The following is a 27,628-nucleotide window of genomic DNA, read 5'->3' as shown; positions in this document are numbered from 1 at the left end:
TGGAATCTGGGTATTTCTTGGTAGCAGTGCTGGAGAAAGGAGATGTAGGCTTAGGATCCTGGTTACCTAAAACCCTGGGAATGTCCTTGGTCATGTTCCTTAGCCTCTTATTGCCTCAATCCTCTGTCTTATCTGGTTTAGTGAAGAAAATACCTGAATTGGGTGATGTGCAGTGACAGGAGCCTCTTACTCCCCTCCAGCAAGAGTGTGAGTCTCCCTTGTGCAAGGCTTGATCCCCCTGCATCAGGAAACATCATTTCTTTTTTGGGGAACTAGAAGATGGTGAAAATTAGAGGATGGAGGAAATGAGAGGTTTTCTTTGGACTGAAAGACCTATTTTCCTGCCAAGGCAAGCTTGCTGCGTCCTACCAATCCATAGATGAACTTCTACTGTGCCTTGAGATCTCTCTGTGATGCCACATAATAAGCATCTATGATACCTATAAATACAGACAACATTTGAGGCCAGACTGTTATTACTTGACCTTTGGAGCTTGCACAGAGCTGTTGCTGATCTCCATGACCACATATTCATGCCAGTCATAAGAATTTAGTATGCTTAAGACCCCTGTTGTCTGTCAGGTATCAATGAGTCCATGAACCTAGTTGGTTAAGGAGGAGGCAGTCAAAAGGGGCCCATATATCTGCAGAAACCCAATGCTTTCAAGCCTATCTTGTTCCCCAAAGCCAGCCAGAGCACATGAAGAAAGTGGGAGCCTGATACTTGTTGCGTGAAAAAGACCCCAGGTTTTTACAAGAAGTTTTTCTTTCCATTTTTGTTATTGTTATCATGGGGTTTGTACAGAACAAATCAAAGTTGCTCAATCCCAGCTGATGTGGGAGCAGTGGGGACAAGGCTGGTGCAGTCTGAGTGTTCACAAAGTACCATTGTACAAAATCTCTATGGTTTCAGACACTTAAAATTTCTGCCTTCGTTACTTACAGTATTTCCCTGTTCTCCTTTCAAGCCTGCCTCTCCCCAAAGCCAGACTGGTAACATAACCAGAAAGGGTGGTATTTGCAGTGGGTTTCAACAGCACATTAATAACTAATCAAGGCTGGAATCATAGCAGGTGGTTAAAAAGGGCCTATTGGTCATCGTTGTGAGCTCTGGCAGAAAGCCTGCCCTGGAAAATGTAATTACAGTCCAAAAGGATATGACAAACACTGCCAAAAATAATAAAAGGAGATCATCATCCAAAGCCACACCAGCTGAAACATGTGGCAGTTCCTGCGGGCCAGCCAAGCGAGATCCTGCAGGATCCGGGGCTGGAGACGGCAGCCCTGCTTCCTGCGTGGTGTCGAGTTTTCACGGAATTGGGTCTCCATTCCTCTGCATGGAGGAGAATGTGGCAAATTGTGAAATTGACCACAAGAGAATATTTTGAGAACAAAATGTCTGAGAGATCAGTGCTTTTATTACCTCTTCGGGCGTTTTATGTGCCTAATATATCATGCAGTATGAAAATTCATCCCATGAAAGTGACAAAGTTTTTCCAAACCCCAAAACAATCACGTGTTCTGGTTTGAAATTCTGAGAAAGAGAATTTTCAACCTCTTGTCCTTCTTTTCCCCCTTCCCAAAACTCAAAGTAAGTATAAGCAGCCATAGTCTCATAAAGCCTCCTGACTTCACCCGCTGAGTGTTTGCAGCTACGCACTGCTCTGTCAAAAGCTTTCTGACCAATTTCACTTAGCAGGACTTTGCAATAAAGATAAACCGTATGGAATGACGATGTAAGAAGCAGGTGGTTTGGAAATTACAGTTTCCAGCCTCCTGCCATGTGCTCTGTAGGATTCCTCCCTGCAGCAGTTCTTTCAGCTGTATTATTTTTAAAGTATGAGTACCTTAATATGGATCACTTAACAGGACTGGGCTTGGAAATGCTAGCACTGGCAGCTTGGCTGGCAGGACTTGCAGCATATGGGTGGTAACAAGCTCTATAAACCCCTTAATCCAGCTGAGGTCCAGCCAGAATAGTTCGATTGTCTGAATCTTATTTCATTTTCTGAGCCGTCTGAAGGGGTTAACTTCTTCCAGGAGGTGATGGCTGGAAGCAGAGTCAGGGAAATGAGAGAGTCCCCATGAATCCATTAATAGAGCCATGCTGGAGATGGGCAGGAGCCAGTGATTGACAGCACCAGAGTGACTTTTAGGAATACTGCTCTAACATTCACAGTTACTTGGTTCTGTGCAATCCCTTTTTTGTCTAACCAGGATGAAGGAATATTTACAAAGAAAAGCAGCTTGAAGGGAAAGGTTTGGGAATTAAGAGGCTTGTATTAGTTTAAAAAATAAGGTTAATTTCTTTTGTTTTATACAAACCAACGAGAACCAAACCAAGCTGAACCTCCAGCCTCTTGGAAACATGAACCTTGACAAAAAGTAGCAAATCCAGAAGAGGACAATTCTGAACAAAGTGGGAATTGGGCACTTACCACTAAGCCATTACACCCAGGAGAGTGGCCTTGCAGAGCCACAGCAGCTCCCAAAAGGTGGTTGAGCACCGGGGAAGAGGATGAGTACAGGGACAGTTTTAGAGGTCCTGTTTCAGTCACAACAGGGTATCTTGCACCTTTCTATGTTCAACCTACATGTCCCAGTAAGACTGTTTCCTCCAAGTGAGAGCTGTCTCCCACTAAATACCTTTAACTGGGCCATTCTGGTATGTTTGAACGTAGAGGATATTTAGGTGCTTCTACTTCACTTCCCAACCTAAAAGGGAGTCCCAGGTCTACTGTAGGGTCAAATTACCATCTTCTTCCAGAGACTACATCCTCCGCTCCCCTGGAGGGCTGGAAAAGGGCTTTGTTTTTGTCTTTCCTCTGTGGTTGTGGATACATAATTAAGGGAGACAAGCCCATAATGATAGCAGCAGCTGTTCTCTCCCCTGGGGAGAAAAAGACTCTTCAGGGACAGGGTCCTCCTTAGCACCAAGGAAAATACTCTGATGAAAGCAGCACTAGAGGGGCTGGCACCTTCCCATGACTTCCAACTTGGTGAGGAATCTCCACATGGCCTGTAAGTTGGGGAAGTGGACGGAAGGCTGGGCACTAGGGATGACATGCTGAATATCACTCTGTCAGGAGTCCTCTGGATCCACCCTCCGGGGTTTGTGCTTATAACGCAACCGATTGCTAGAAATCATATTGGAATTAATTGTAGATTGGGGGATTATCCTGCATCCAGGCAGCCTTCCCATCCCCCAGAACAGACTAGCATCTGGCATCTCTCAGACTTCACCCCTTGGGGTGAGTGGGGCTGGACATTTAGAGGAGTTTGTCTGGGCCTCCTCTGAGATGCTTTGTCAGAACATAGCGCTGTGCCACCCATACATAGTATGTATTAAGACTTCCCAAATTTCTCTTGCCGAGAAGTTTGCATGGAGCCCATTGAGTAGTTAAGATTGCCATGGAGCAGAGCACATCTGGAGCCACAACCCCACACCGCCCACAGCGATCCCACAGATGGGACCTCAGCACACTCTGCTACTGTCCCAGCAAAGCAGGTGGAGCTCTGATCTGTACATGGCCAAGGGCTGAGCATCCCTTTAGAGTGAGAGACCTCAAAGGGAGGACATGGATGGAAAGAGGTGCAAGGTCCTGCCATCAAGCAGTGGCTGCTCACTAGTAGAAGTCTATCTTCTAGTAGAAGACTAGCAGCACCGTAAATGTCTGGCCATGTTCTGTGAGAACCAAAAGGTGGATTTGATCCAAAGCCAGTGCAAGTGTTCCCATAAACCTCAGTGAGATTTGGGTCAGTGCAAAGAATGACTATTGTCAAGAGCAAATACTTTTCTCCAGTGGTGTTTGCAATAGGAGGAAGTGGAGCAACAGACGTTTTGTTTTTAATTTCCTTTTCTTCCTGAAGGCTCAGCCATCATTAGACCAGATTAAATCTATTCCACAGAAGAAAGTGCAGCACTTTCCTAAATGTTTGGTACAGATAACTGTTATCAGCACGAGGTTCCCAGCAACTTGCCTGCATCATCGGTGATTCCGAGGCCTCTTCTTGCTTCAGGAATTTAGGATGGGCTTCCCCACTACTAGTGCGTCAATGCACTCCGCCGTGCAGCATAGTCTGTACCTGAGCAGCAGCCAGGCAAAGGGAGATTGAAGAGACATCACAAAAGATGTGGAAACTGCTCTTGCGCAGTGAGTGTTTTGCTGATGGCTTTTGGGAGGAGAAGGGGTTGCTCAGACAGTTCTTGGGGAACTGTTGCTTTCCAGCCATTCTCTTCCTCCTGCTTTCCTTTGCAGAGGAGTCAAAGCTATTTATTATGTTGTGTTTAATTGTCCTGAGATTTTCCTCCAGACTTCTTGAAACTTAAAAAAAAACCTAACCCAAGAAAGGAAAAAAAAGGGGAAAAAAATTAGAACAGATAATATTTCCTGGGAGCCATTGGCTGAGCTGGGAGCCCTGGAGCAGGGCGATAGGGCCTGCAAGGCAATGGGAGATTTTCCTTTGCCCAGAAATGCCTGAACAGCAGAAACTTTCCACCTATGTTCCAGAGACTGATTCTGTGGCAGATGCTGTGGTTGGGATGGAGAACTAAGTGTGTGTATAGCAGCTTGATCAGCTGGGAGGAGAGGGGATTTGAGGAGCTGCAGGCTGTTGGTGTATCCAGCGCCATACCAGACTGAATGAGTGGAAAATACCTTCCCTGGCTGATGCTCAGAGGGGAGGCTTTGACACCCAGGTGCTGTCAGCACGAGGAGGAAATGGCAAACACCAAGTTAGAGGCATTAAAAGGACTGGAAATGCAGTGATCTGCTGCTGCAGTCAGGTGTGAGGTGGGAAGGAGGAGTGGTGACTTTTGCAGGGAAGAGCCTTTCAAACAGCATGGAGAAGATCCAACAGGGAGGAAGCACAGCCGAACATTTCTTCCCAACTGCATCATTGCTTAGAAAAGCAGCAAGCTGTCTGTATTGACATAAAATGTCAGTTCGAAATGGAACTTGCTGTTTTCTCATGTAAGGTATGTGGGATGGGAAAGGGATACCCCCAAGACTGAGGTTAAAATGAGAGGGAGGCAGTCCTGGCAGCTTTATCCCCAAATGAATGTGTTACGTCTGTGCTGAACGCAGTGCTCAGCCTCAGAAATAAACAGAAAAGGAAGGTGATGTCGCACCAGCCTCCAAACTGATGCCAAAATTCCCATTTTTCAGGCTCTGAGATTTGCTCTGGATGTGTGAATAGCTCATTGTGCTCTCAGTCGTATGATCAGTTTGGTTGTTTTCTTTCCCTAGTATATTTTAGCATGTAAGGAGGATGAAGGGTGCTGGGTGGTAGAGAATTCAAGTGATGGAGATAAAAACGGACAGGAGGCTCAAAAGGTGCTCCTGTATATTGCTGGTTGTTCTCACAGGTGGGGTGGACAGCTTGTCCGAGCAGGCGAATAGGGATAGGATGGATTTTGTGCAATTGTCTAATGCATCATGGATTGGTTTGGGTTGGAAGGGACCTTAAAGATCATCCAGTTCCAACCCCCTGCCACAGGCAGGGACACCTTCCACTAAACTCCTGTGTAGGATTAAAACCACCTGATGTTAAATGAGAAATCATCACATTCAGGGGTGAATCTCAGTCCTGTGGAGAGGGAAGAGTGCCCTGGAAGTGCATTTCCATACTAACCTACTGTTGGCCCAGTTCCTGGGAAATAATGCAAGGAGAACTGGCTGCCTTTAGCTGAAGCAGCACCACAGATTTGGTAAAACAGGTGTATGTGTTTAGGGGCTGGGAGAAGATGAGCACAGCTTGAAGGCATGCGACTTAAACCCTTTAAAGAGTGTACTTGGCATTTGAGCGTATCTTTTCTTCTTCCAGAATCTCTTTGGTGGCTGCTTCCCAAGGTAATTAGCATGGAAAAAATAGGCTTGAAAGGTGGAAATGGCTAGTTCAAGGCGACAGCTATGGCTGGTGTTTTCATCTTACATTGAAGGTGTGGAACCAGTGTCTTGTGGGCTCATGTGTCAGGGTGTATATAGCCTGCCCTGGGTTTGCACCATGTGATTGAGTACGTTCTTACTGCTGCTTCTTGAACTGAGTTGATTTCCTCTGGTATGATAACCAACAAATTTCAGTGATACACCAGACTAGACAAAAACTCCTTTTGTTTTTTTGTTTGTTTGCTGTTTGCAGAAAGTGATGAAAAACTGGGCTATTAAGCTCTTTTTCAGGAATTTGCCTAACCTAGCCTGAGTCTCTAATCTCATGCAATGTATGCCCAAGCTACCTGCAAATCCTTTGGAGCAAGAGATGTATCTTTAATGAGCATTAAGCAATATGTATACCTACAAGGATGCTGCCTTACATAAATAAAGCACTACCATTTGGCAGGGGGCAATGGAGACATATTGTACAGTGCAGGGAGATCTATTAAATCACCACGTGGTGCATGTGTTTTTGTAAGTGATGTTTGACCGGGATGCTTGCATGATCTGATGCGATTCTGCAGGTTGTTTATATGTAGAGTGTATGTAAATATTAGGAGACAGGGCATCAGAGTGATTGCAGCTTAAGTAGGAAAACACTGCTACAACAATGCCATTGCGTTCATAATCCTCCGTGAGTGTTCACTGCTTTTGTTAAATATGCAGAGACTGATGGAGATTGCGAGTGGATTAGTGTCTCGAATGACTGGTGCCAGGGATTGATTAGCATAAGCAAATTTCTCCTCTGGCTTCTCATCAGGAAGGAGAGAAATAGAGCAAGCAGTCCCTCCACTGCCTGGAAGGGTACTGGGATGCTGAGGAGGAAAACTCAGGAGTGGGATATAGTTTATTCCCAGTGTCAACTGCTGGGGCCAAAGTAATCCCAAGGCTTGCAGTGGGAGCACCCCCTCCTTGCAGAGCTCACAGATTGTGGCTACTTGAATTTTCGTTTTGCTTGCAAATGCAGTTTTGAGGGTTGTGGAGCCTTTGCCACTGTGTGATTTGTTTCTCTGCAATCTTGTTGATGCTATTTCAGCAGCTGGGCAAAGCAGGGACCTCAAGGCTGATACCAGTAGGGCTCTGGGCTGGGGTTGGTTGGTTTGGGTTTGGTTTTGCTTGGGTTTCTTTATGTCTGTGCTTATCCGAATGAGGGCACAAGCCAGCGAATGGATGGGGATTTGAGCCATCAGAAGTACACTTAGTCCTTATGGAAAATTCGGGGCTGGATGCTGAGCTCGTGCTCCTAAAGTGAAAGTCCAATCACCTTTTGTGCTGCTCTGCAAACATTATGTGTGCGCATCAGGATCCCCTAGGACTGTCAGTTGTTGGTATAACATTGATCCTTTCAAATGTAGCCTTGATCATGCTGGGGACAGGGATTTGCTGATAAAACAAATATAAGGCTTGGTTATAATTGAAAATGCAGGATAGTTCACCGGGCAAAATACCCGCTTATAGGAATCAAGAGTTCAGCTCACAGTCAGCAGACATTTCCATGGATAAATCCTGAATTCTGATGGAAATCAATATTTAAAGGGACTCTGGTAGTCTGGGGAGAAACCTCCATTTAAGGTATCTTCAAATCCTAGCAACCTCTTTAGGGATTAACATCTGAGTGCTAAATATAAGCCAGAACAAAGAACTGTGCTGTGAAGAAGTTAAGTAGGAGGCAGGAGGAAAGCCATAACCTCTCTCTGCAGACCTGGAAGAATCACATTAGGAGTTTGCTGTATCTGTAGTAAATGAACCCCCCCAACCAGCCTTGGATACAATCATTAAATCTCATTAAACGCAGGTGTAAATAAGTCATTCTGCAGCATTTTCATACCGTGGTGAATAGTTTGCATTTTAAAAAGTGAGTTTTCATGAAGCAGGAGCTGATTTTACAGGTTGCAGAAGGGATTTGGTAAATTGATGGAAAGGTTTGACAGGAGAAGAGGCTGACAGGAGATGTCCAAAGCTGCCTGATTGCAAACTAGGTAATAATTTATTTCACTGGCTAAAGGCAGGGCAGTCAAGTGCTGAAGCCCTCTATGGGGCTCCATCACAAGTGGTCTCATGAAAACGGGAGAAGTCAGATTCAATCCAACATTTCTGTTTTGCAGGCTTGCTGCTTGCTGGTGCTGTTTCATGGGCCAAAAGCAGCTACAGGTCCAACAGTGAGAAATAGGACATCTCAGGACAGCACTGTCAGGTCTTTTTGCAGGTGTGGTGGTGCATGCAAATGCAGGCAATGAGCTGTTACTGTGGAATCAATGAGGAGAGCTCAGAACCAAAATTCAGATGTTTATTCTAGTGTGTTTTGTGTCCCTCATTACTAAAACACTGTGTCATATTCATGCATCTTGCAGCATTGCACAGGGAGGGACTGGCCTTTATTAAAAGGTGGAAAAACGACGAGATGCAGTGAACGGTCCGCAGGGGAAAGTCGTGGCTAAGCAGGGAATTCAGTTTCTCACTAACTCAGGAGTGCAGGGCTTCCTTCCCAGTCTCTGGCATCACTTGAGCAATTCCAAATAGATGTCCCCATCCAAGAGGGTCTACTGTTTTTGAGCTCCTGGAGGCAAAACTAGTAAACACTATATGTGCTATTGTATAGATGGGAGAAACTCCCCACTCTCTTCCCTCCTCCCTGCCTCATCTCGTACTAATACAGGGCTGGAACCACTTTGATCTCCGTCAGAACAAAGACTAAACATTAAAGTGAATTATCCCAAAGTTGCTCCTCATTAATCGACAGCTGCGGGCACTTGGGAACATCTGTCGGGATTGTTTGAACATTCCCTTCGCTTCAGTGGTTGCATCGAGGAAGCAGAACAAATCAAAACATGCTGCTGGTCCGACACCACCTATTCAGGTTTCCTACAGTCACAAATAGGCAGGAGCCATAAGGAGCAGGAGGTGGTGATGGGCAGCTGGTTGTGTAGACAAGGAGCTGAGCAGCAGGAAGAATACCATCTTCCCATGGTAAATGAGGGAAGCTGTTTCCAGGAAAGCTGGGAAGCAGAGGGAGGGGGCTGAGAGCTGTTGCTGGGCTCTGTGGGAATGCAGGCATCCCTGCGCCAGTGTGGGAATGGGGCAGCTCATGGACATGCAGTCTGGCAGGGAGGATGGGCAGTGAAGGATGACTCCAGTGGGTTTTGCTGCAGGAAGAAGCCATCTGGCTCAGAAACAGCCTCCCTCTACCCATACTGTGCGTTTTGGAGGCTACATCAACTGATAGAAATCAGAGAAAACCCACTGAAGCAATGGGCTCTGCCCATCAGGTACCAGGGCAGAAGCTTTTGACTCAAGCCTTTGAAGGGCAGTACCTTTAGTGCAGGAGGCTACAGCATCTCCAGTCTGTACCAGTGCATCTTTGATTCCTGTAGGCTGAGCTGGGGTGGTGTCTCTTTAAGGGCAGGTTGCGGAGCACACGAGTTACAGTATTCCAGTTAATCCCTTCGGGTTGGCCTGCCCCGTCCTCCACACAGTGAGAAATGTGGGACAAGCAGGGTTTTGAGATTATCTCGTGCTTTGCAAAGCCAGTTCCCTTTGTGCTTTTAGAAAGAGCTCACTCCTGCAGCAGGCAGGGAGCTGGGGATGGTGTCCCCAAGCAGGATGCTCTCCCATGCCCACAGCAGCACCCTCTGGGGTATGGCAGTGTTTGTGTGTGCTCTGCTCTCCTCCACATACCCTATGCGTATGTTTTGTGACAGTCACTGAACCACCTGGTCACTGTGGTCCCTGACAGAGAACACGTTTCACTTCCCTTTCCATTCCTGCATGGGGATGTAGTTACTGGATGCAAGGGCAGCACTCGCTTTGCAGTGAAAGGAGTTTCCCACATCTCCCAAACAGATCGGCTTTTTGCCCACCAAAGCTGTCCCTTGGTGGTACAAGGGGGAATATACTTTGCTGAAAATGAAATGAGCTCCTTAGGAGCTCAGTGCATAACCTCCTACACTCTTAATTTCATAGAATTGCCATGGTAGGAGCAGCCTGGCTCAAGGGGGCCATAAGCCCAGCAGATATCAGTGACATCTCCATGGCTAAATAAAACAGGAGGGGTTTGCCCATGGTTGGGATATGCTGTGTAATTCACTGCTGATGGTCCGTATTCAACTGCTTCACAGCTAAAAGCAGTGAAGGTGCCTTGGGCATCCGGGCTGTGGCTTTGTGGGTGAGTTTGGAAGTGTCGTTGTTTTGCCAGTTTCAAGGAATGTCGTAGGGGTTATTTAACTCTCTAGTGCTCAAGCACATCTCATTCAACTGCATGTTCATGGAGGAGCAGGCTGGAGCAACCCAGCCCTTCCTAGAAGGGTGACCCAGTAAATACTAAGTAGTGTTTTGCAGAAGTGTCTGGATGACTCAACCAAACTTTAAATGTGGTTGCAAGTCCCTGCAGGCACTTCTCATAGTGCTTCCCAGGGCTTTATTGGCAGAGGGTTGCTTAGCACAGGGACTTTGTATCTATCTGAACTTCTCCAAAGTGCATCACGAACAAAACTCCTTCCTCTCAGCATCAAATAAATCCTCACTTTGGGAACAGTTGGAGCATGACTTCTCTTGCTGATGCTGGCTCTTGGGACTGGCAGCAGGGCTGTTTTGACAGGCAGGTTTTGGGAAGAAGTAAGCAGGCAGGGACCATGGGGGCTGTAATTCAGCTCCATACCCAGCTCCATCCTGCATCTGGAAACACTGGCGAGACACTGACATTTTTTGGTGTAACCTCCCATCCCTTTTTCTCTCCCCTAGCTCCCCAAAGTGAGTGCTTCTCAATCACATCTCAGTCTGCCACTTGGTAAGGTCAGGAAAGCTGTAACCTTTGGGTTCAGGGTCTGCTTGCACTGGTTACTGGAGCTCAGGAGGGTGTGCTCAAGGTAGGCTTTAAACCAGCCACCACAAATAGGAATAGCAGTTCAGTGCTGGCAGCAGGATGCTGTGCAGAGCTGGGAGATGGGTCTGCAGTGCGAGGTGGAATCTTGGGTACTGAGCCAAGATGCTTGCCGAATCACCTGTCTCCAAAACCTGGGCTTTAAGCCGAACGTTAGACACATGGCACCCAATGCACAGAGCAAAGGTATGAAGAAGGATGCCATGCTGGTAAGTGGAAGTGGCACTGACTCTTGGCTGGAAGATTTGATGTTTGGACCATATCAATATCAAGGCAGACAAGGACAGAAGGCTTCAACATCTCTGGGGATAGTACCTTCACCTGTGTTCCTGGGCCAGTTCCTTTGAAGCCAAAGAGCTTGATTCAGGTGTGTTCCTGAAGCAGCCCTTAACTTCTGTCTAAACATCGTGAGGTTTAAGACAGAAATATCCTGCTGAGAGACAGATTGCGTAGTCTATTATTGGCAAAATAAATTTCAAGTCCTGCTTCATATCTGGACTTAGGAGGAATGTGGGATAGGACAAGATGACAGCCTAACATAACTTTTTAATCTGATTTCTCCATGTTATAGGATACTTCTGACATTCCTACCACGATTCACTAAATCCCTTTACAAAGTGCATTAATTTCACTATAAAGCAAAACAAAACTCAGACTCCTGACCAATTTGCATCAGGGTTTCGTATAAAGAAACTTTATATGAACCATGTAGGCAGAAAAGAGCTGACATGGGAAAACAGTGTTATCAGAAGGGGATTGGTAAGCAGAAATGGGGGTGTGATGGGAAATGTGTGTGGCTTCATTAAGAGGAATGGCTCCTGCTGTGAGAGCCCTGTGTGCTGTCCTGACATGGGAGATGCTGTTTTTCCTCCTTCTGTCTCACCTTCCCAGCTCACCTTCACCTGGCACTTGTTAGCAGCTCTCCAAAATAGATCTTGTGGTCTCAGCCCCTGGTGGGATCAGGCTTTGAAGCAAATGGGTGTTCTTTAGCTGACTGTACTTTTTCTTTTCAGCCCATGGCTGTGCACTGAACCTACTCTTACTCCTTGGTGAACTGTACCTGAGATGCCTCCTTGCTCATCTTGGTGGGGCTGGCAAACCTTCCTGCATCTCCCTCGATGTCTTATTTCCAGCCAGGGGGGTTTCTGCTGGCAGATATTGTCCCCAGTTAATTTGTAACAGGGTTCAAGTTGATGCTTTGCCTGTATCATGCTGTGAGCAACATAAGTTTGCTTGTGTTTTGGGATCCTGTTGCTGCTGGAAAGCAGCTTGGATCACCAAGGGGCATCTCTTTATTACTGAAATACTGACATCCTTTATCCCTTTTTGTAACTTGGTTCTTGTGCACTTTGCATGACTGACTGAGCATCTCTGCTACAGTTTCTCCACAGATGTAGTGGTACCTGCCGCAGCTTTGCTAGAATGGAAAACTGCATTATCAGTCCTGGGCCTTACTAGTGATAAAATTCCATCACAAAATGTCAGATCTAATACTCCTCTCTGTCCCAATCTTTTCTTCAGTCCCTGAAAAATGTCTGTTAGGACAAAGTAGGATTTGGAAAATTGCTCCATTTGAGAAGATGGGCAGGAACATATTTCTCAGTCCAGCCTGGCTTGCTTCTGTTTTTTCCCCTGCCTTGTGGGGAGACAGGGAGACTGGTGAAGGGAATAGAGAAGGGAAGCTGAAAATGAATAGATCTTTTCAAAATCAAATGTAACTGTGCTTTAAAAGGGACCAAACTGAAATGAAGTATTTGTGAGTTATCCAACAAAATGTTTGAATTGTCCCAAAGCAGGGTCATTCTGGTTTTTAATTCACATCTCCTGAGTATGTCTAAGAATTGCCATAATTTGGTAAGGGTTAATTCTAAGATTACAAATAAGAAAATGACAATTTCACAGAGGAGAAACCTTTTTCATCTTCGTTACCACTGGACTGTGTAGGGCTAATGACACTGGGGATATGCCCAGCTCCTCCTTTGAAGCTTTGGATGCAGGACCAAGCATAGACCCCTTGGAAGAGGCACAGCAGTCCTGCAGAGCAAGAAGTGTTTCTCTCCAGGGCAGTATCCTCAAGGAGGATGTTTATTAATGTGCTGCTCTGAGCCACATAAATAAACTTTAAGCTGAGAATGAAAGGGAAGAGGCTGCAGTATCGTATTCTGATAGTGGAAGTTTTGCAAGGGACTGATGGAGCTGGGATTAGACCTTTGGTCTCCTTGCTCTTGGTATTAGTGCCCTCTGGCTCCATCAAATCAGGCTGATCTAAAAGTTAGAGGGAAACTTGTGAAAAGACCTAGCAGGTGGCATTAAAGCTATCAAGTTTAGCCCATCTTTATCCTTAGCAGCAACACCAGGACTGGGAAAAGGGGTTTTGCTAAACCTTCTCTACTAAGCATCGGCTTTGTGGTTGTATGACTTAAGTGGATGATGTGGAAAGTGTTTTCCTAATAGCAGGGTGACTAACAATGGTACAGAATTTCCCAAAAGGGAAAAGGATGTCTTAAGCTAATACTAACTTGGCAGATTCCCCTGGAGCCCTCAATCCCACATAAATGTTCAACCACAGGCACTATCCAGACTGCCTGATAGCCTAATTCTTGTGCCCAACAGTGTGCTCTGTTGATCCTTGAGCATGGTCTAGTTCCGTACAGGCTCTCAACTATCCAAAGTCTTGGGTTTCTCCAAAACCTGTTTGATTTGTGAGATAAAGTGTAAAATGCTATTATGGTAGGATTTTGTTGGAGCCTCAAAAAAAAAAAAAAAAGATAAAAAGGGTATGGGATGAGCCAGTTGTTTTGTTGATTTTAAGACAAGCGATAGGCAAAGTAAAAACACAATTTACCTGAGGGTTTCTTAAGCTGGAGGTGCATAATGATTTCATACTGGATTGTAGTATCTTAGATAGTCGTTTCCCTGCTCAGCTGATGTTCTAGCCCACATTGCCCTCTAGCGAGGACGCTGCAGAGCAGATAAAGCCTGCAGCCACCAATATATGAAACGTGGTGTTTTAATAACTGAGGACACGGCTCGTTCCTGAAGTGGTGGCTTGCCATGCGGTGCAGACAGTGAGGAGGGGCAGCATTCATCTGTCGCTGGTGCAAGTACCTGCACTGGCCGCAGCTTTCTTGGTGTTTGCTTTTTGTTAGCGCTAATTGCATCTGCCAGCATCTCCCTGCAGCTGCGGCATCACCAGCCAAAGGTCCCTGTCCTCTTCTGCTTTGGAAAAAGGGGAAAATATTCCGTGGAGTTTTTGTCGTGAAGGATGATCTTTCCCTGTGTTTTGTTGCCTTATCCTTTGCTCCATGAAGCAGACTTCAGTTCTGTGGTTTAGCCTGTATACTCATGGTCTGGCAACCTGCCTGTGGTGTAGAGATCATCCCAGGACAAGCTTCTGTCCCTGTTCCACGCAGCACTGATACATCCAAAACATGGGCTCTATTTGCCACTGCCCCAGGCACTATTCCAGCCAATATGAGGCCCAGTGTGTCCTTACATGCTTGACCATAATTACAGAGAAACTCATAATTAATGTTCAGTTACTAAGGATTACCGTGGTCTTTGATTGTCAGCTTGTTCATCAGGGTAATAGCCATGGCCATCTCTGCTAGATGCTGTCTGTTTCAACTTTCGGACTAAAAACGTTGCTCTAAAATCTGTGATTTCCTGCGTGCAAACAGCCAGAGGGCACAACCTGGTTGTACATGTGGCGGATACATGGGTGAGGACAGCACCCTGCCATCAGTGCGATCCTCCCGGGGCTGTAGGACCCCAGTACCAGGACTGATAGTGTTTGGGGAGCTGGGATGGGCTGCGCACCCCCAGCCTGCGCCACATGGCTCTTGTGGGGTGAATGTCAAACACTGATGCCATCTAGTGACCAAAAAGATGCGATGTGGGTATTTCATGAAATGCGGCTGGAGATGTTATAGGCCCGAGCAGGGTAAGCTTTGGGGCTGGGAAGGAGGGAGGTGGTGCTGGGGAGATAAATCCCTTTCCTTGGTCCCTCAACCTGTCTCTTCCCTCATTTCACATCCCACAAGGTGGAACTGGTATCTCCCACGAGTGGCTTCACATATTCCTAGAGCAAGGCATGGGCTTCTTAAGCAGCTCTATTGATTGAGGAGCACAGATTCCCCAACTTACTGCTGGATCATGGAGCAAAAACACAGTGCCCTGGGATAAGGCGACTGCAGGAGGGGAGGTGGCTTACTCCACTGCTGACCTGGACATCATGGCAGAGACCCTGGGGACTAATTCAAGCTGGCAGCATGGGCTGTGATGCAGTGCCATTGCTGCAGCTTTATGTTTATCAGGGACAGGGCAAGGGACGGCAGCTTCTGCCACTGTCCTGACAGCAGCGACCTCTTACTGCAGCTGATACAACCTGACACTATTTTCCTTCCACCACCTTTGCTTCTCCCTCTTGTTTCTGTAGGTGATGGCTGTGAAGGCTTTAATGTGCTGGGTTTCTGCACGAGTGACTGGCTGGAGACACCATTGCTTTGTAGCTAGTTATTAATCCAGCCAAGTCACGGTGCCACAAACCTAGAGGAATTAGTTTGCACTCTGCATTTGAAAAATGAAGGGGAAGTTATTTATCACACACCATCTTATCCCACTTGGATAAACTGTCCCCAGCAGGAGAGGTTTGCCTTGCACAGGGCTCGTGGTCTCCTGGGAATATTTTACATGTCCGATCATTTATCCAGCTCCTGAGAAATGCACAGAGATGGAACCTGGAAATTAAGTTTCCACTTAAGGAACCTGAGGGCTGCGATGGCTGTGATGGAGTGCATTATGAATGCACCGAGATGCCCGGCAGCATCCTCTGGGGAGATTTGGATGTGGGATGTACCCTGCTGTTGAAGCAGAGCAAGCAAAGCATCCAGATGTGAATAAGCTCCTTCATAAGACATTTCTGAAGTGCCGTGACACCAAGGGTTATGCCAGCACAGGTTCCCACTTCACTGTGAAGGTCCTGAAGAGCTGCCCCGTGAGCGGGTTCATCAGCAGTTCTCTGCTCCAGAGCGAACAAACAGGCACTTGCTCTGCTCCACACTGCTCAGAATTGCCCTTGCTCCCTTCAGACAGCCATTTACAAGGGTCCTTGGGGACTTCTTGTTGGCTTTCTATCCCAAATGTGAAGGTACCGAATATTTTCCTATTGTCTAATTTACAAATGTTTTGTGTTATCTTTGTTGCTGCTTTTTCTGGATTATCCTTGTGTCCCCCTGCCTTTCTGCCCTGGATAATTGAGAGCTGGCAGTGTGCCTGTAGCATTCCTGTTTCAGGGCCAAAATGGGAGTGAGAATAAACGCTTCTAAATATTGTATTGAAGCAAATAAGTAATTTACTCATAATAGCTGTTTGCCAGGCATTACACTGGCAATTTGACATGGGTTTTGCAGGAGGAGTGAGAAGTTGTGAGAGGATGGAAGAGCCATGCTCCTTGGGGAATGTTTGCCGTGTGAGTACTGTGGGGAGGAGGGCTTCATGGCTATGAAAGAGTGCTTTTACCTCTGTAAAGGGACTTTATCCGCTAGCCTGTGACAATGCAGCATTTCATAGATAGGCTGGCCCTGAATTCTGAAAATAACCCTGTCTACCAGGAATTTAGCTGGAGGTGGCAAAGGTAAAGGCTTTCCTATGGGAGCTGCTTTACCTTGTGGTTTTCAAGCAGCCAAAACATGGTATATATCCACAGTGTCTTCCCAGCTCATAGAGTTTCAGCATTATCACAGCTCCATCTATTCTTTTTCCTGAAGAGAGATGGAAAAGCAAAAAAAGCATTTAGGGTGCTCTTTTGCCTGAAGCATTTGGCACACATATTTGACATCAGCAGGGCAATAGCATCTTGCAGGAGACAAGCAAACAACTTGCAGTGAATAACATGAGCTCAGTACTAATATTCTCTTTTCTCTCTCCTTGTAGGGATCCTGTTTACGATGCTGGTATTTGGACCAGCCTGTGGATTTATCTTGGGCTCCTTCTGTACCAAAATCTATGTGGATGCTGTCTTCATTGACACAAGTAAGGAGAACTGAGTTTGATTTCAAATCAAATGTGGTAATGTATCAACAGAACAAGAATGTCGATGCTTGTAAGCAGGAAGCTATTCTTCTGTCTTTAGTGCCTCTTGCATGTATGGGTGACACTTCTAGAAGGGTTTTATGACTGGGATTCAGAGGTTTTCAACTTGATCCCATAGATAAGAGATTCATAGTAAGCAAAATTTGTTCCTTTCCATGGGCTTTTCTACTGCAAGATTGGTTTCATCCCAGCTCTTAGAGGACACCTTACAATGACACTGTAGCAGGGCACACTGGCTAGCCATGCATGTAATCTTGCCAGGGGAGCTCCGTCCAAAGCACTGGGTTAAATGTGGAGAGCTGCCATCCCCAGGACATGGGAAGTCCATCCAGGCTCTCTGACGGAGGCACACCAGTAAACCCCATGCCTAGCACCTTCTCCGAATGACCCAGTTTGTGGGGACAGGTTCAGTTCCACAGCATTATTGCTGTTCCCCAAAGCAGTGCTAATCGCTGCTCACCTTGGCTCTGCACTCGGGTTAAAGTGAGTTGTTCTGCAAATTGTCTCTGTTCATTAAGAAAAAGCCCTGCAAATTCTGCCTTGCTACCTGCACTACGAGCTCTTCGCCATCAGAGGGCAATGTGTGACAGGCTGTTCTCTGCTGCTCTCCAAGCCCTCCGGCTGTAGACTGCAAACCTCGTGCTTTATTTATTCTTTTCCCTCAGTTGTTCAGATGCTTTTTCTACATTTCTCAGCTCCATTTGATCCCACGGGCTCGTATCCTGCCACAGGGGTGTTGTACCCCTTTGAGGGTGCATTGCAGTTCTGTGATGTTGCAAATGCATCTTCACAGGATGTGTTCAGATGGAGTTGGACCTTGCAGCCCTTGGAACAGAATTATGCACATCGGGAAGAGAGCTACTGCCTTTTTTTGGTCTTCACGCACATGGAAGCTGAAGAAGTCTAAATAACATGGAACAAGCAGGAAAGAAGTATCTTCTTTGATGGCTGAGACTTTAAGCACAGTCAAACCCCACATGGTCCCTTTTCATTCCTTGGCTTTGGCAAAGATATGCTAAAGACTCACTTGGTCCTGTGGGCAGAGGAGCTCATATTTGCTTTGAGATATGAATGTGCAGAAGAAGATATTTCTTCTCCCAGTAGGTGAAGCTGTGGAACTCCTCACCATAGGGTATAAGAAGTCTACAAATGGATTCAAAAACAGTTGGAGAAGGTTATAGAGGAAAAAAATGAACATGGGGTGAGATCTATCTCAGAAAGCCCCTGAGCCACAGATCACAAGAATAATATCAGGTATATGTTGACTTTATTCTTGTGGATTTTCTGGGCATCTGCAGCTGGCGACCATCAGAGGCAACACACTGACCTAGCTCAAAAGTTAACTTGATGTGATCTGGCCATTCTTAACATAAGACACTCTTCCATGTTTACAGCTCAAAAAGCCTCAGACAAATACAGAGCTACAGAGGAGGACGGTGGAGCATTTTCTCTGAGAAGCCTGGAGGGTCTGTGTATCAGCAGCTTACACGGAGGATATAGTGCTTTCCAGCTGCAAATCCAGCTGGATTTGGCTGCGGTCCATCGCTGTCATTCAAAGGCTGGGGCACAGTTGGCCTCTCCCTATTTTTGTATGGGGAAGAGTTTCCACATTGCAGCTGGTTCTGCTTTGCACGTTGGGATGGCTTGAGGAGACCAAGCTCCAGAGGGTTCAACTCCATTTTGGGCTGCAGGTGTAGGGTGCCAGGGCACATTGCTGTATAGCCCTCCATACAGGACCTGTTTAAGGAAGGGGATATGAAGGAGGCTTTGGTTTATGTGGCTTTTCACATGGCTGTGTTCCCAAGAAAGTGAAAAAATGCACTTCAGGCAGGAGGAAATGACAGCAGAATCCAGTCCCTCCAAAGCACTATTTTTCACACTTTATATATATTTGAGAGCTGTGTGTTATTTTCCCTAAGGAGAAAAGAGTTTCCTCCCATCTCTGCCTGAGAGACAACTTGATTGCTTCACTTGAGACAGATTTTTCAGCGTGGCGGTAACCAGACAGCCATCATGAACGGAGCAGCTTGTTATTCCAGCCACGTGGACCTGGGTCTCCCATGGGATTCGGCTCCGGCCCTAGGCACCCTTCGCCAGAGCAGCTGCGGCAGCTCGGCAGCTCTTAGGAATATAGTTTCTTTCTCCTGCTGTTTATTTTTATACCCCCAAACTGAATCCAGAGCCTTCTTTTTCCTTATCTCCACTGAGTGATGGCCTTCGGGATACTCTGGCTTTTAATTTTGCTGTTCTTCATTTTCTGATGATTTCTCTATCTTTCTGAGCTTATTTGGTACAGTGGGTCGGTTTCTTTTCCAGTATTTAGTACTGTTTCACCCTCCACACAGTCACAGGTGCCCACAAAGCCTAAATGCCAATCTCCTGTGAATTCAAAGCAGGGAGAGGATTGACCTCCTGGGGAAAAAGGGGTGAGCTGGGATGGAATGCAGTGTCCTTGTCTGTGCTTCTCCATGTGGGTCTTTGTGCCAGTAGGTATGTCAGCTGTGTGTGCACAGTTGACACACTGTGACAGCGATGTCCAAACCATTGGTGCCAGCAGGGACACTTAATGATGTATGGCAGCTTCATAGAGCTGGCAGAGACAAAGACATTGGAGAGAAACTTTGATTATAGGGTGTTGCAGAAGCTGGATGTACCGTCTAGATAGACAAGGTGATAGGTTGCTTGTCCTAAGGACCTTGTGGATGTGGAGGTCATTATGGACTGGTAGCTCACATGGAATGGGTATGGGATGCGCTGCGGATCCCTACCTTGTGACTGGGACCCCCTTGCCAGCAAGCAAAAAGCCCCCAGCAACCATCTTCCAGCCTACAGCATCATTAACACTGTCATATTGCCTTCCCCAAGGCCAAGCCTGATGTGTGTGTGTGTGTGTGTCTTTGCTCTTGCAGGTAAGCTGGACATAACCCCAGACGACCCTCGGTGGATCGGAGCATGGTGGGGAGGCTTCCTGCTGTGTGGTGCCTTACTCTTCTTCTCATCCCTGCCCATGTTCGGGTTCCCGCAGTCCTTGCCCCCACGGCCGGAGCACGCCGGGGAGAGCGAGCAGGCAATGCTTCCCGAGAGGGAATACGAGAGACCCAAGCCAAGCAATGGGGTCCTGCGGCACCCGCTGGATGGGGAGAGCAGCACAACCTGCTTCCAGCAGCTACGAGGTGAGACGTTGGCTCTTGCTGTGTTTTCCATGAGAGTCAGCAACAGGTTGGGTTTATAATTGGTCTCTGTTTTGGGTTATCTACCTCTACCCCCAAAAAAAAATCCCCCCTTAATCTTAGTACCCTGAAATCTCAGTCTGTAGCTTCTAATTATCTCTGGCATTGTCCTCATATTAGAGAGACTTTGTTCCACTTGAAAGGTTTGGGGTTTTTTAAATTACAACGCTTCAGAAAGTCACGCTGGTCCTGCAGAGCTGATAAAAAACTGAAGGGGAACACAATTGCCAGAGCAAACTTCTCTCCAGGCTGCTGTCCTGCTCCCCTCTGCCTCCTGAAATGGAGAGAGAGCCAGCAAGGACAGTTAAAAGAGATTGGAAGCTTCCAGCATCTGAACTGCAGCTTATTCCAATCCCACATACAAAGCGAGGAGTGCTGGCTGCCACCGCAGCTCTTAAACTAGGATGGGGAAGAGGTAGATACCAGCCCAGTATAGCATCAAAGTGGCATGGCTTGTAGAAACCCCCATGATGTGTCCTGCAGAGATGGAAATGGACCTGGTTCTACTTAAGATAAGCATTCTGTGAGAGAATGGGGACAGATATCCTTTCTGTAGGCTGCAATGGAAAATCCTGCATCCGAAAGGGTGGTTCTGTAGCACTGGTGGGTGCTTCCCACTTTCTGTCACTGTGGCAGAGGGAGGTTTCATTGCTGCCTATCTCATTTAAATAAATGAGGACAAAAATCACTCCCTGTGTGGTTGACTTAATTGGGAGTCGTATGAGGTACAAGGAAAAAGAGACTTTGGGGGAAAAAGAATGTGTTCTTAAATATAAAAGTGCCTTGAACAGTAGATGCGGTAGTTCATTAAGGGAAGGTCAAAGATGTGAAATCTTGACTTGATGGGAAATTTCAAAAGAAAGGTCAAGGGATACATTGTTTGAAATATTGTCTTTAGAATTAATTTCTTCATCCTTTCATCCTGGTTTTTCTCAAGTTCAAGGAATGGGTTTTTCCCATGGTACCTCTGGATAATTGTGTGTCTTTTGTCATGAACTCATCAGAGCATCTGCTTCTGGCCCCTGGGTTTTTGGAATGCGCACTGGAAGTTTTTGTGGATATTCATACAGAAAAATGAAAGACTGTAGCGTGTGTGTGCTGCATGGAGGGCAGTTCTGCCCGAGGATGGTGCTGAGCAAGCTGAGTTTCTTGCTCACAGAGGCACGGTGAAGGGGTTGTTAGAGCATCTGTTGTTCACTCAAGTAGAGAAATTAAACTGCTTCACAGTATTGATTACATCAGGAGGCACCACATTCTTCCGTGTTAGCCTTCTCATTGCAGGTAACCCCATTTCAGATCAGTCAGTATTCCAGAAGTCTCTTTGTAGATGGACTTTGAAATGCAATTTATATCACATCAAATAAACAGGGAATGACCTTTTTAGTTATGCCTTTGAGACTGTCAGAAATGACAGGGTGTTGGTATCTGACGTCTCCTTTCAAGTCCCTTGCCACTGTTGTCACAGTTGGAATGTGGTAAAGAGTCGTCTTTGCTGCAGTGTCTGCCTGGAGATGTTCAGACGTGTGCTGCAAGGGAAGGCAAACGTGCTCACTCATTCCTGATGAGTTGTGTTTAAGGTGATGGGTTGTGTCTTGCCGTGTGTATACATGATATGTTGACCCATTGAGGAACCTGGTCTAGTGGAAGGTGTCCCTGCCCATGGCAGGGGAGTTGGAACTAGATGAGCTTTAAGGTCCTTTCCAACCCAAACCATCGTGTGATTCTGTGATTATTTTGCCAGCAGCTGGAATATATCTATATATATGTGCTTCGTATTGTGGTGGGATATTGTAGCCTTACTCTGTTGATTGCACAAGGTTTCCTTTGAGGAAAGCTATAAACTGTTTACACTTTTTCCCTAGGATAAAAAGAACTGGTAATTATATACAGAGGCTAAACATATATATATGTGTGTGTGTGTGTGCGTGTGTGTGTGTGTGCCTGCATAGTCATGTCTTCATATTATGGGCTTTGGGGTTTGCAGGTTTTGTGAAGCTGAACAGTGGAGGATGTACCTGTACAGGGGGTTGGAGGTGGAAATGCTCACTGGGGTTTGTGTGGCCATACCTCTGACTCCTTTGTAGGCAGTGTTGTCTGTGCAGCTTGGTCCTAGGCTGGTGTAAGTCCATGTCTGCATGGAGGTGTGGATTGTCCACCTCTTATGCACAGTGTGGGGAGGAAGGGTTGTTTCTCTGGACTGATAGTTCAAACACACTTTATGTCAACAGTGCATCCCTAGAGGCTGATCTGAGTCTTCCTTTTGGCCATTGAAGGGGTTTGATTGCTTTTTTCTTTTGTTTTTTTTTTTTTCAAGCCTTGCAGTGACTGATGCAAATGAGTGGACATGGCAGGAGAGGGAGCAAGGTGGTGTCAGTGGGAGACATGCTGTCAGCTAGCGACATGGCATGGCTGGCACGTAGGAGGATGCTCGAGACACTACAGGATCTGCTGAGAGACAGTGAAATGCAGGGCTGGATGAGATTCCTTGGCTTTCTCTAGCCTTAGCATGCAGAAAAGCTAGAAATAGTATAAAAGCAACCTGCTGAAAGAGTCAAAGTCTTTTACATCTCTTTCAAGGTCTAAACAGGAGGGAGGGCCCAGCTTTTGGGAAGCCAGGGCATCTCCTCCTGAGGGGTATTTTCATGCTGGGAAAAGAGGCATCACAAAGAGGAGCTTCAAACTTGAAATGAAATCCATGTCTTTGAGTGGCACAAGGTGAGGAGGCAATTAAAGGCAGCAAAGGCAGCGTGTGACTGCCACAGCAGCTCTGCACAGGCGGGAAAGCTTTGGGATTGTCCTGGGAAGTGCTTACCATTGCTGAATGGGCATATGAACACTTTACCTGATTAGTATTTCAGTTAAGCAACATGAATCCATTTGGGAGCACAGGGAAGTGAAAGACTAATAGCAGGGAGAGGATGGATAAATGCTGCCATTGCTCTTTGCTCTCGGTTGGCAGCCTGGCAGGGTTGTTCCAGCCCTGCATCTCGGTATGTTCTGTGAAAGCACATCAGGCATGGGCTGCAGCAGCCCTTGCTGTCCTGGGGGCACAGCTCTTCATTCACAGCTCTGGTCTGCCTTGGGGACTTCTCTGCTGTTTGGGGCAAGAGGGGATGCTTGGCTGTGCCAGGGCACCTGTGCCCTCTGCTTGCTTCTGTCCTGCCTTTGCCCTCTCACTCACTGTTAACACGCTGCCTCTAACCCACCACCTGCTCCAGGACGTGCTTGGAAATATTTTGTTCAAATCTTTCTTTTTCTCCCATACAGAAATCTCACTTCTGCTGAATTGAGTGGTCAGTTCCATTGATATTTGGTTTCAAAATGCTTCCTTGCCTTTATCATCCCTGGAACACTCTGCTGTATATGCATTTTGTTTTGCAATGATTTAAACCAGGAATCCATTATATTCTGCCTGCCTGTCTAGCAAGAGAGATTAAAAACCTGAAAGGATTCAAACTGATATGGAATCCTTCATTCAGGTTCAGAGAGAAACTCATCCACAAGAAATTAAAAGAAAATTCTGTGTGGAATTAAATGAATTTGAAAACTGCAGATTCCCTAGATTTGGAAACATTTTGGGTTTTGTCCAGCTTCATTTCCAAGAGCGTAAGAGAGCTGGGATGTACAGCTGACAGCTGTCCTGTCTTCTGTTCAGTTCCTTCCTACTCTGGGTACCAATCTGCTTAATACCTAGAGAGGGAGCTGCTCTGAATCATGGGTTTCTCTCTCTGGGAGCAGACAAGTAGCACAAAGCTCCCAGCTGTGCAGGGGGGTCCTGGGCCATGGAGAGCCCTTAGTCCTTGGTGGAAGTTCATAGGATTGAGCAGGGTTAATGGCTAACATGAATACTTTCAAACTCATTACTATTGAGTGATAGTGACAACCTTTTGGAGAGGACTCCTTCTGTACTTTCATTCATAGCCAGAGCGGTGAGTCTTTGAGATCTAGTAGGGTACCAAGACCTTAATGCCTCTTTGGATTTGGGTCTTGGCTCCCTGCCAGCATCTAAAAGGCTTGCTAAAAACTCCAAATCATAGGTAAGGGGATGGTAGGTGATCATAAAAGGCCCCACATCAGGTCCGAACAGTCTCAGTTTCCTTTGGCTTGGATTTCACAAAGATGCAGGCTTTGTTGACAGGTTTTCCTTGGTTATTTCAAAGCCAACATCCCTGTTATCAGAAGCTTTGATTAATTTAGAAAGGTCTTCAACCTGCGCACTTCAGGGCAGAAGCTGAGCTGAGGTCAGGCAGAGTGTGTCTGACTCCAAAAAGATACTGCGCCTTACCATGACCTCCATGATGAGGGAGATTTATGGCCCCCTCTGAAGTTGAGCAAAGGTGGTTGCTGGTGGCAAGATAATAGACTAGAAGGGCCTGCTTTCCATACATGAGGATGTTGCTGTTGTATTGTGGTTTAAGCTGAACACAGGACATGTTGCTTCAGGCTTGTATCTGTCAAGAAGCCTCTTTGACATAGATGTCATCCTTTTCTTTCATATCCTTTGTGATACTAATTTTGTCAAGGCCATGTGGTCTTTGGCATATTCAACTCACATTCAGTACTTCTTGTCTTACTCCACATTCCCTTTTACAGAAGCTGCTTCTTTTCAGGAGGTATTTTTGTCTTGCTGCTTGCACTATTTTCTTCATCACTTATTCCTCAAGCCAGGTGGAGATTTTTGCCTTGTGTTTCCTATTCAGACCTGAGGCTTGCTACGTGTGTTGCTATTAGAAAGTAGTATTTCGGCTCAATGCTACATTTTGGCTTTCCCTCACGGTGCTGTCCTAGGTGGACTGGGCTGTAAACCCCCCTGTAATTTATTACTTTGCTTTCTGTATTCCTCATCTTTACTGCAAATTGAAAACATGTCTCTGTAGGGTGCTGCAACTGGAAAAAGGGGCCTTGGTGATTGTAATGTTCCAAACAATTCATTTCAAGCACCAACATGATGATTATAGTTTGTTGTTTCTGGAGAGTAGTTAAACCTCGTGTAATGAGGTTGCCAATTATCCCCGGTACTCCCTGATGTTTAGTGACAAATCAAAGCTACTTGGTTTACATAAGTGTGTTTGCTTGTCAAGCCTGTGGCCTGTCACCCATAGCTAGCCCCACAACAGGAAACAGGGAGGATGCTTGATGCCTTGGCAGTGTTGCTTGGGATGTTAAAAGGTGGGAAGTTGAGGGGTGTTGGAGAGCTCTGGGACATCTTCTTGGGTCCCCTCCAACCTATGGATGATCCAGTGACCAATGCTGTACATGAATGGTCTGAAGAGTTGGGTTTAAGTACTTTAGCAGCGAAAAGAGGCTGAGATTTCTCATTCTTCTCAGCGTATCTTGCCATCACAGTGTGAACTGCTTTTCTGCCATCATTTCTGTAGCATATTGGGTGCAGTGCGATAAGGATTTTGAATGAGCTGGTCCTTCTGAGCGTGGGAGGGTGTGTCTTTCCATGCATGTCTGATACAGCTTATGGGCTCTTCAAGTAGATTTCTAAGACTCTTTTGAATCCAAAAGACCTTTCTCTTTTCCCATTCAGCGAACGGGCTTCGACCTCAGGTTTAGAACTCCAAAGTGCTGCTGCAAAGTGTTCCACTAACCTTTGGGCCACCAAGGTGCAGGGTAACATTTATCATGACTTTTGCAGGGGTGGAGCACCGTGCTTGACTGTGCGTTCCCCAGGGATTTACTGTCCCCTATTAGGCATTTTCCATCCCCCCTTCATACCCAGCACCATATGCCAAGCAGCTGAATGCACATCACTCCGGTCTATTGAGAGATTTTTAAACTTCACTGATGACTTTTACTCTTGTTCCCAGAGGTATTTTACCCCAAGAACTGAGACAGATAAGGCAACAGCAGGTGTCAAATGATTCATCCTAATGAGTGGCAGTAGCAAGATGAAAGGATATTCATTTCTATGGGGAGCCTCCTGCCATTCCACTTAGAAAATTAAAGAGATTGAGCTGGCCCTGGCTGGGATGATGATGGAGGGTGCCAAGTGTTGTCTATGTTGCCTTTGCACTCTTTGCACTGGGTTTTATTTTACACCCTCTAGCTGGGACAGAGTCCTGTTGCAGTAGATGGTGGTCAGACACGCAGTGGAGGACAGGATCTGTCCCAGAAAACTCACACCCACATACACAGGGACGAGAAGCAATGATAAAGTGATGGGACCCATGCCAGGTAAGGCAGTCACAAGGCCTCCTCTCTTGTCTGAGATGGTGCAATAGCTCTCCAAAATGTTCGCTGTCCATCCCCAAGGACAAAGGATGGATTTTGACCTGGGTAATGCATGATGGTTGGGTACCAGCCTTGCCAGCTTCAGAGATAAATGTCCGCGATCTTTAACTCCCTCCTGCAAAAGACAGGCTGTCCTTGTTATTGTTTGGTTGATAAAGTTAGAGGTAGACCTTTGTGTCTTTGCATTTGAATTGGCACAAAGCTACATCTCGAGGAATCCATTAATCTTGCACAAACTGTACTCAGGAGGCACAACAGGCATTAATACCTTAAATATGGCTTTTCAACCTCAGCGCTGCCAAGTCCACCTTTCTATTCTCCCTCCTTTTCCTGGCGAGGAGGGGAAATTCTGGAGGTGGCCACCAAAGAACTGAAGGAGGCAGCAGGTGGCTTCTGAGATCATCCACGTCTGAATCCCCCCACCTCCATTCCTCCCTCCCAGTATTTTCTTTTCTTTTCCTTTTCCTTTTTATTCCCTGCTCTACTGAAAAATCCTGTGCCTCCTGCACCTTCATTATGTTCAGCAAATCTTCAGGAAGCAAGGATTTTATACAGCGGGAAAATGTATTTGTGATATAAAGAGAACAGAAACTGTGGAGTGGCCCCTTCCCAAAAGGTTATATCAAACCTAATTATAACCCTTTTTCTCCCCTTCTCCCCAAGAACCGAGGGGACCCAAGCAAAGCCTTGACAAAGAGCCATGCATTCATTTGCTGAAGCCAATGTAATTGGGTTTTGCACCAAAAAAAGCCTTAAGGGAAAACAGGAGCCAAAACCAGAGAAATTTGTCATCTGCCAGACCTTGGTACACCATAGGGGATGTGGGGGATGGATTTCAGAATGCAAATAGGGGTCCACTGAGGCTTCACTACACTTCAGCGAGGTAATTTTGAAACTTAATGATTTTCACATTTAATTCAGGGCGAAATTAGTCATCAGGTATTGAGACAAAGCAAGGCTCTCTTCTGTAGTGGGATGCTCTCCTCTTCAAGCTGTGTTATCTCAGCAATAATTAAAATGTTCGCTGAAGTAGAAAATGTGCTATCTGATTCATTAGCCAGATTTCCTTTTGTAAGGTAACTCGTGTTTGCTTATCGGAAATAGAGATAGGCTTGGAGAAGAGGACTCCGGACACTAATGATAACGGGAGGGAGGAGTCAGCGGGTCATGAAACTAAAGCAAGTGCATGTGCATCTTAGTGAATAGCTCAGTGTGTCCTCTTCTGCCCTTGCAGCCACCAAGGCTGGCAGGGTCTG

General features: G+C 46.3%; 1 protein-coding gene across 1 annotated transcript in view; it reads left to right on the top strand.

The window, feature by feature from the left end:
• SLCO3A1 (solute carrier organic anion transporter family member 3A1) overlaps positions 1-27,628 on the top strand; it is a 144,964-nt gene that overhangs the window by 93,125 nt on the left and 24,211 nt on the right. The window contains exons 3-4 of the mRNA XM_065688412.1: positions 16,744-16,842; positions 19,812-20,075. Of these exons, the coding sequence (XP_065544484.1) occupies positions 16,744-16,842; positions 19,812-20,075 (363 nt within the window). The remainder of the gene's footprint in view (positions 1-16,743; positions 16,843-19,811; positions 20,076-27,628) is intronic.

Source organism: Lathamus discolor, chromosome 8 (assembly GCF_037157495.1).
Source record: "Lathamus discolor isolate bLatDis1 chromosome 8, bLatDis1.hap1, whole genome shotgun sequence".
NCBI lineage: Eukaryota > Metazoa > Chordata > Aves > Psittaciformes > Psittacidae > Lathamus > Lathamus discolor.
This window is presented reverse-complemented; position numbering and strand designations above follow the sequence as displayed.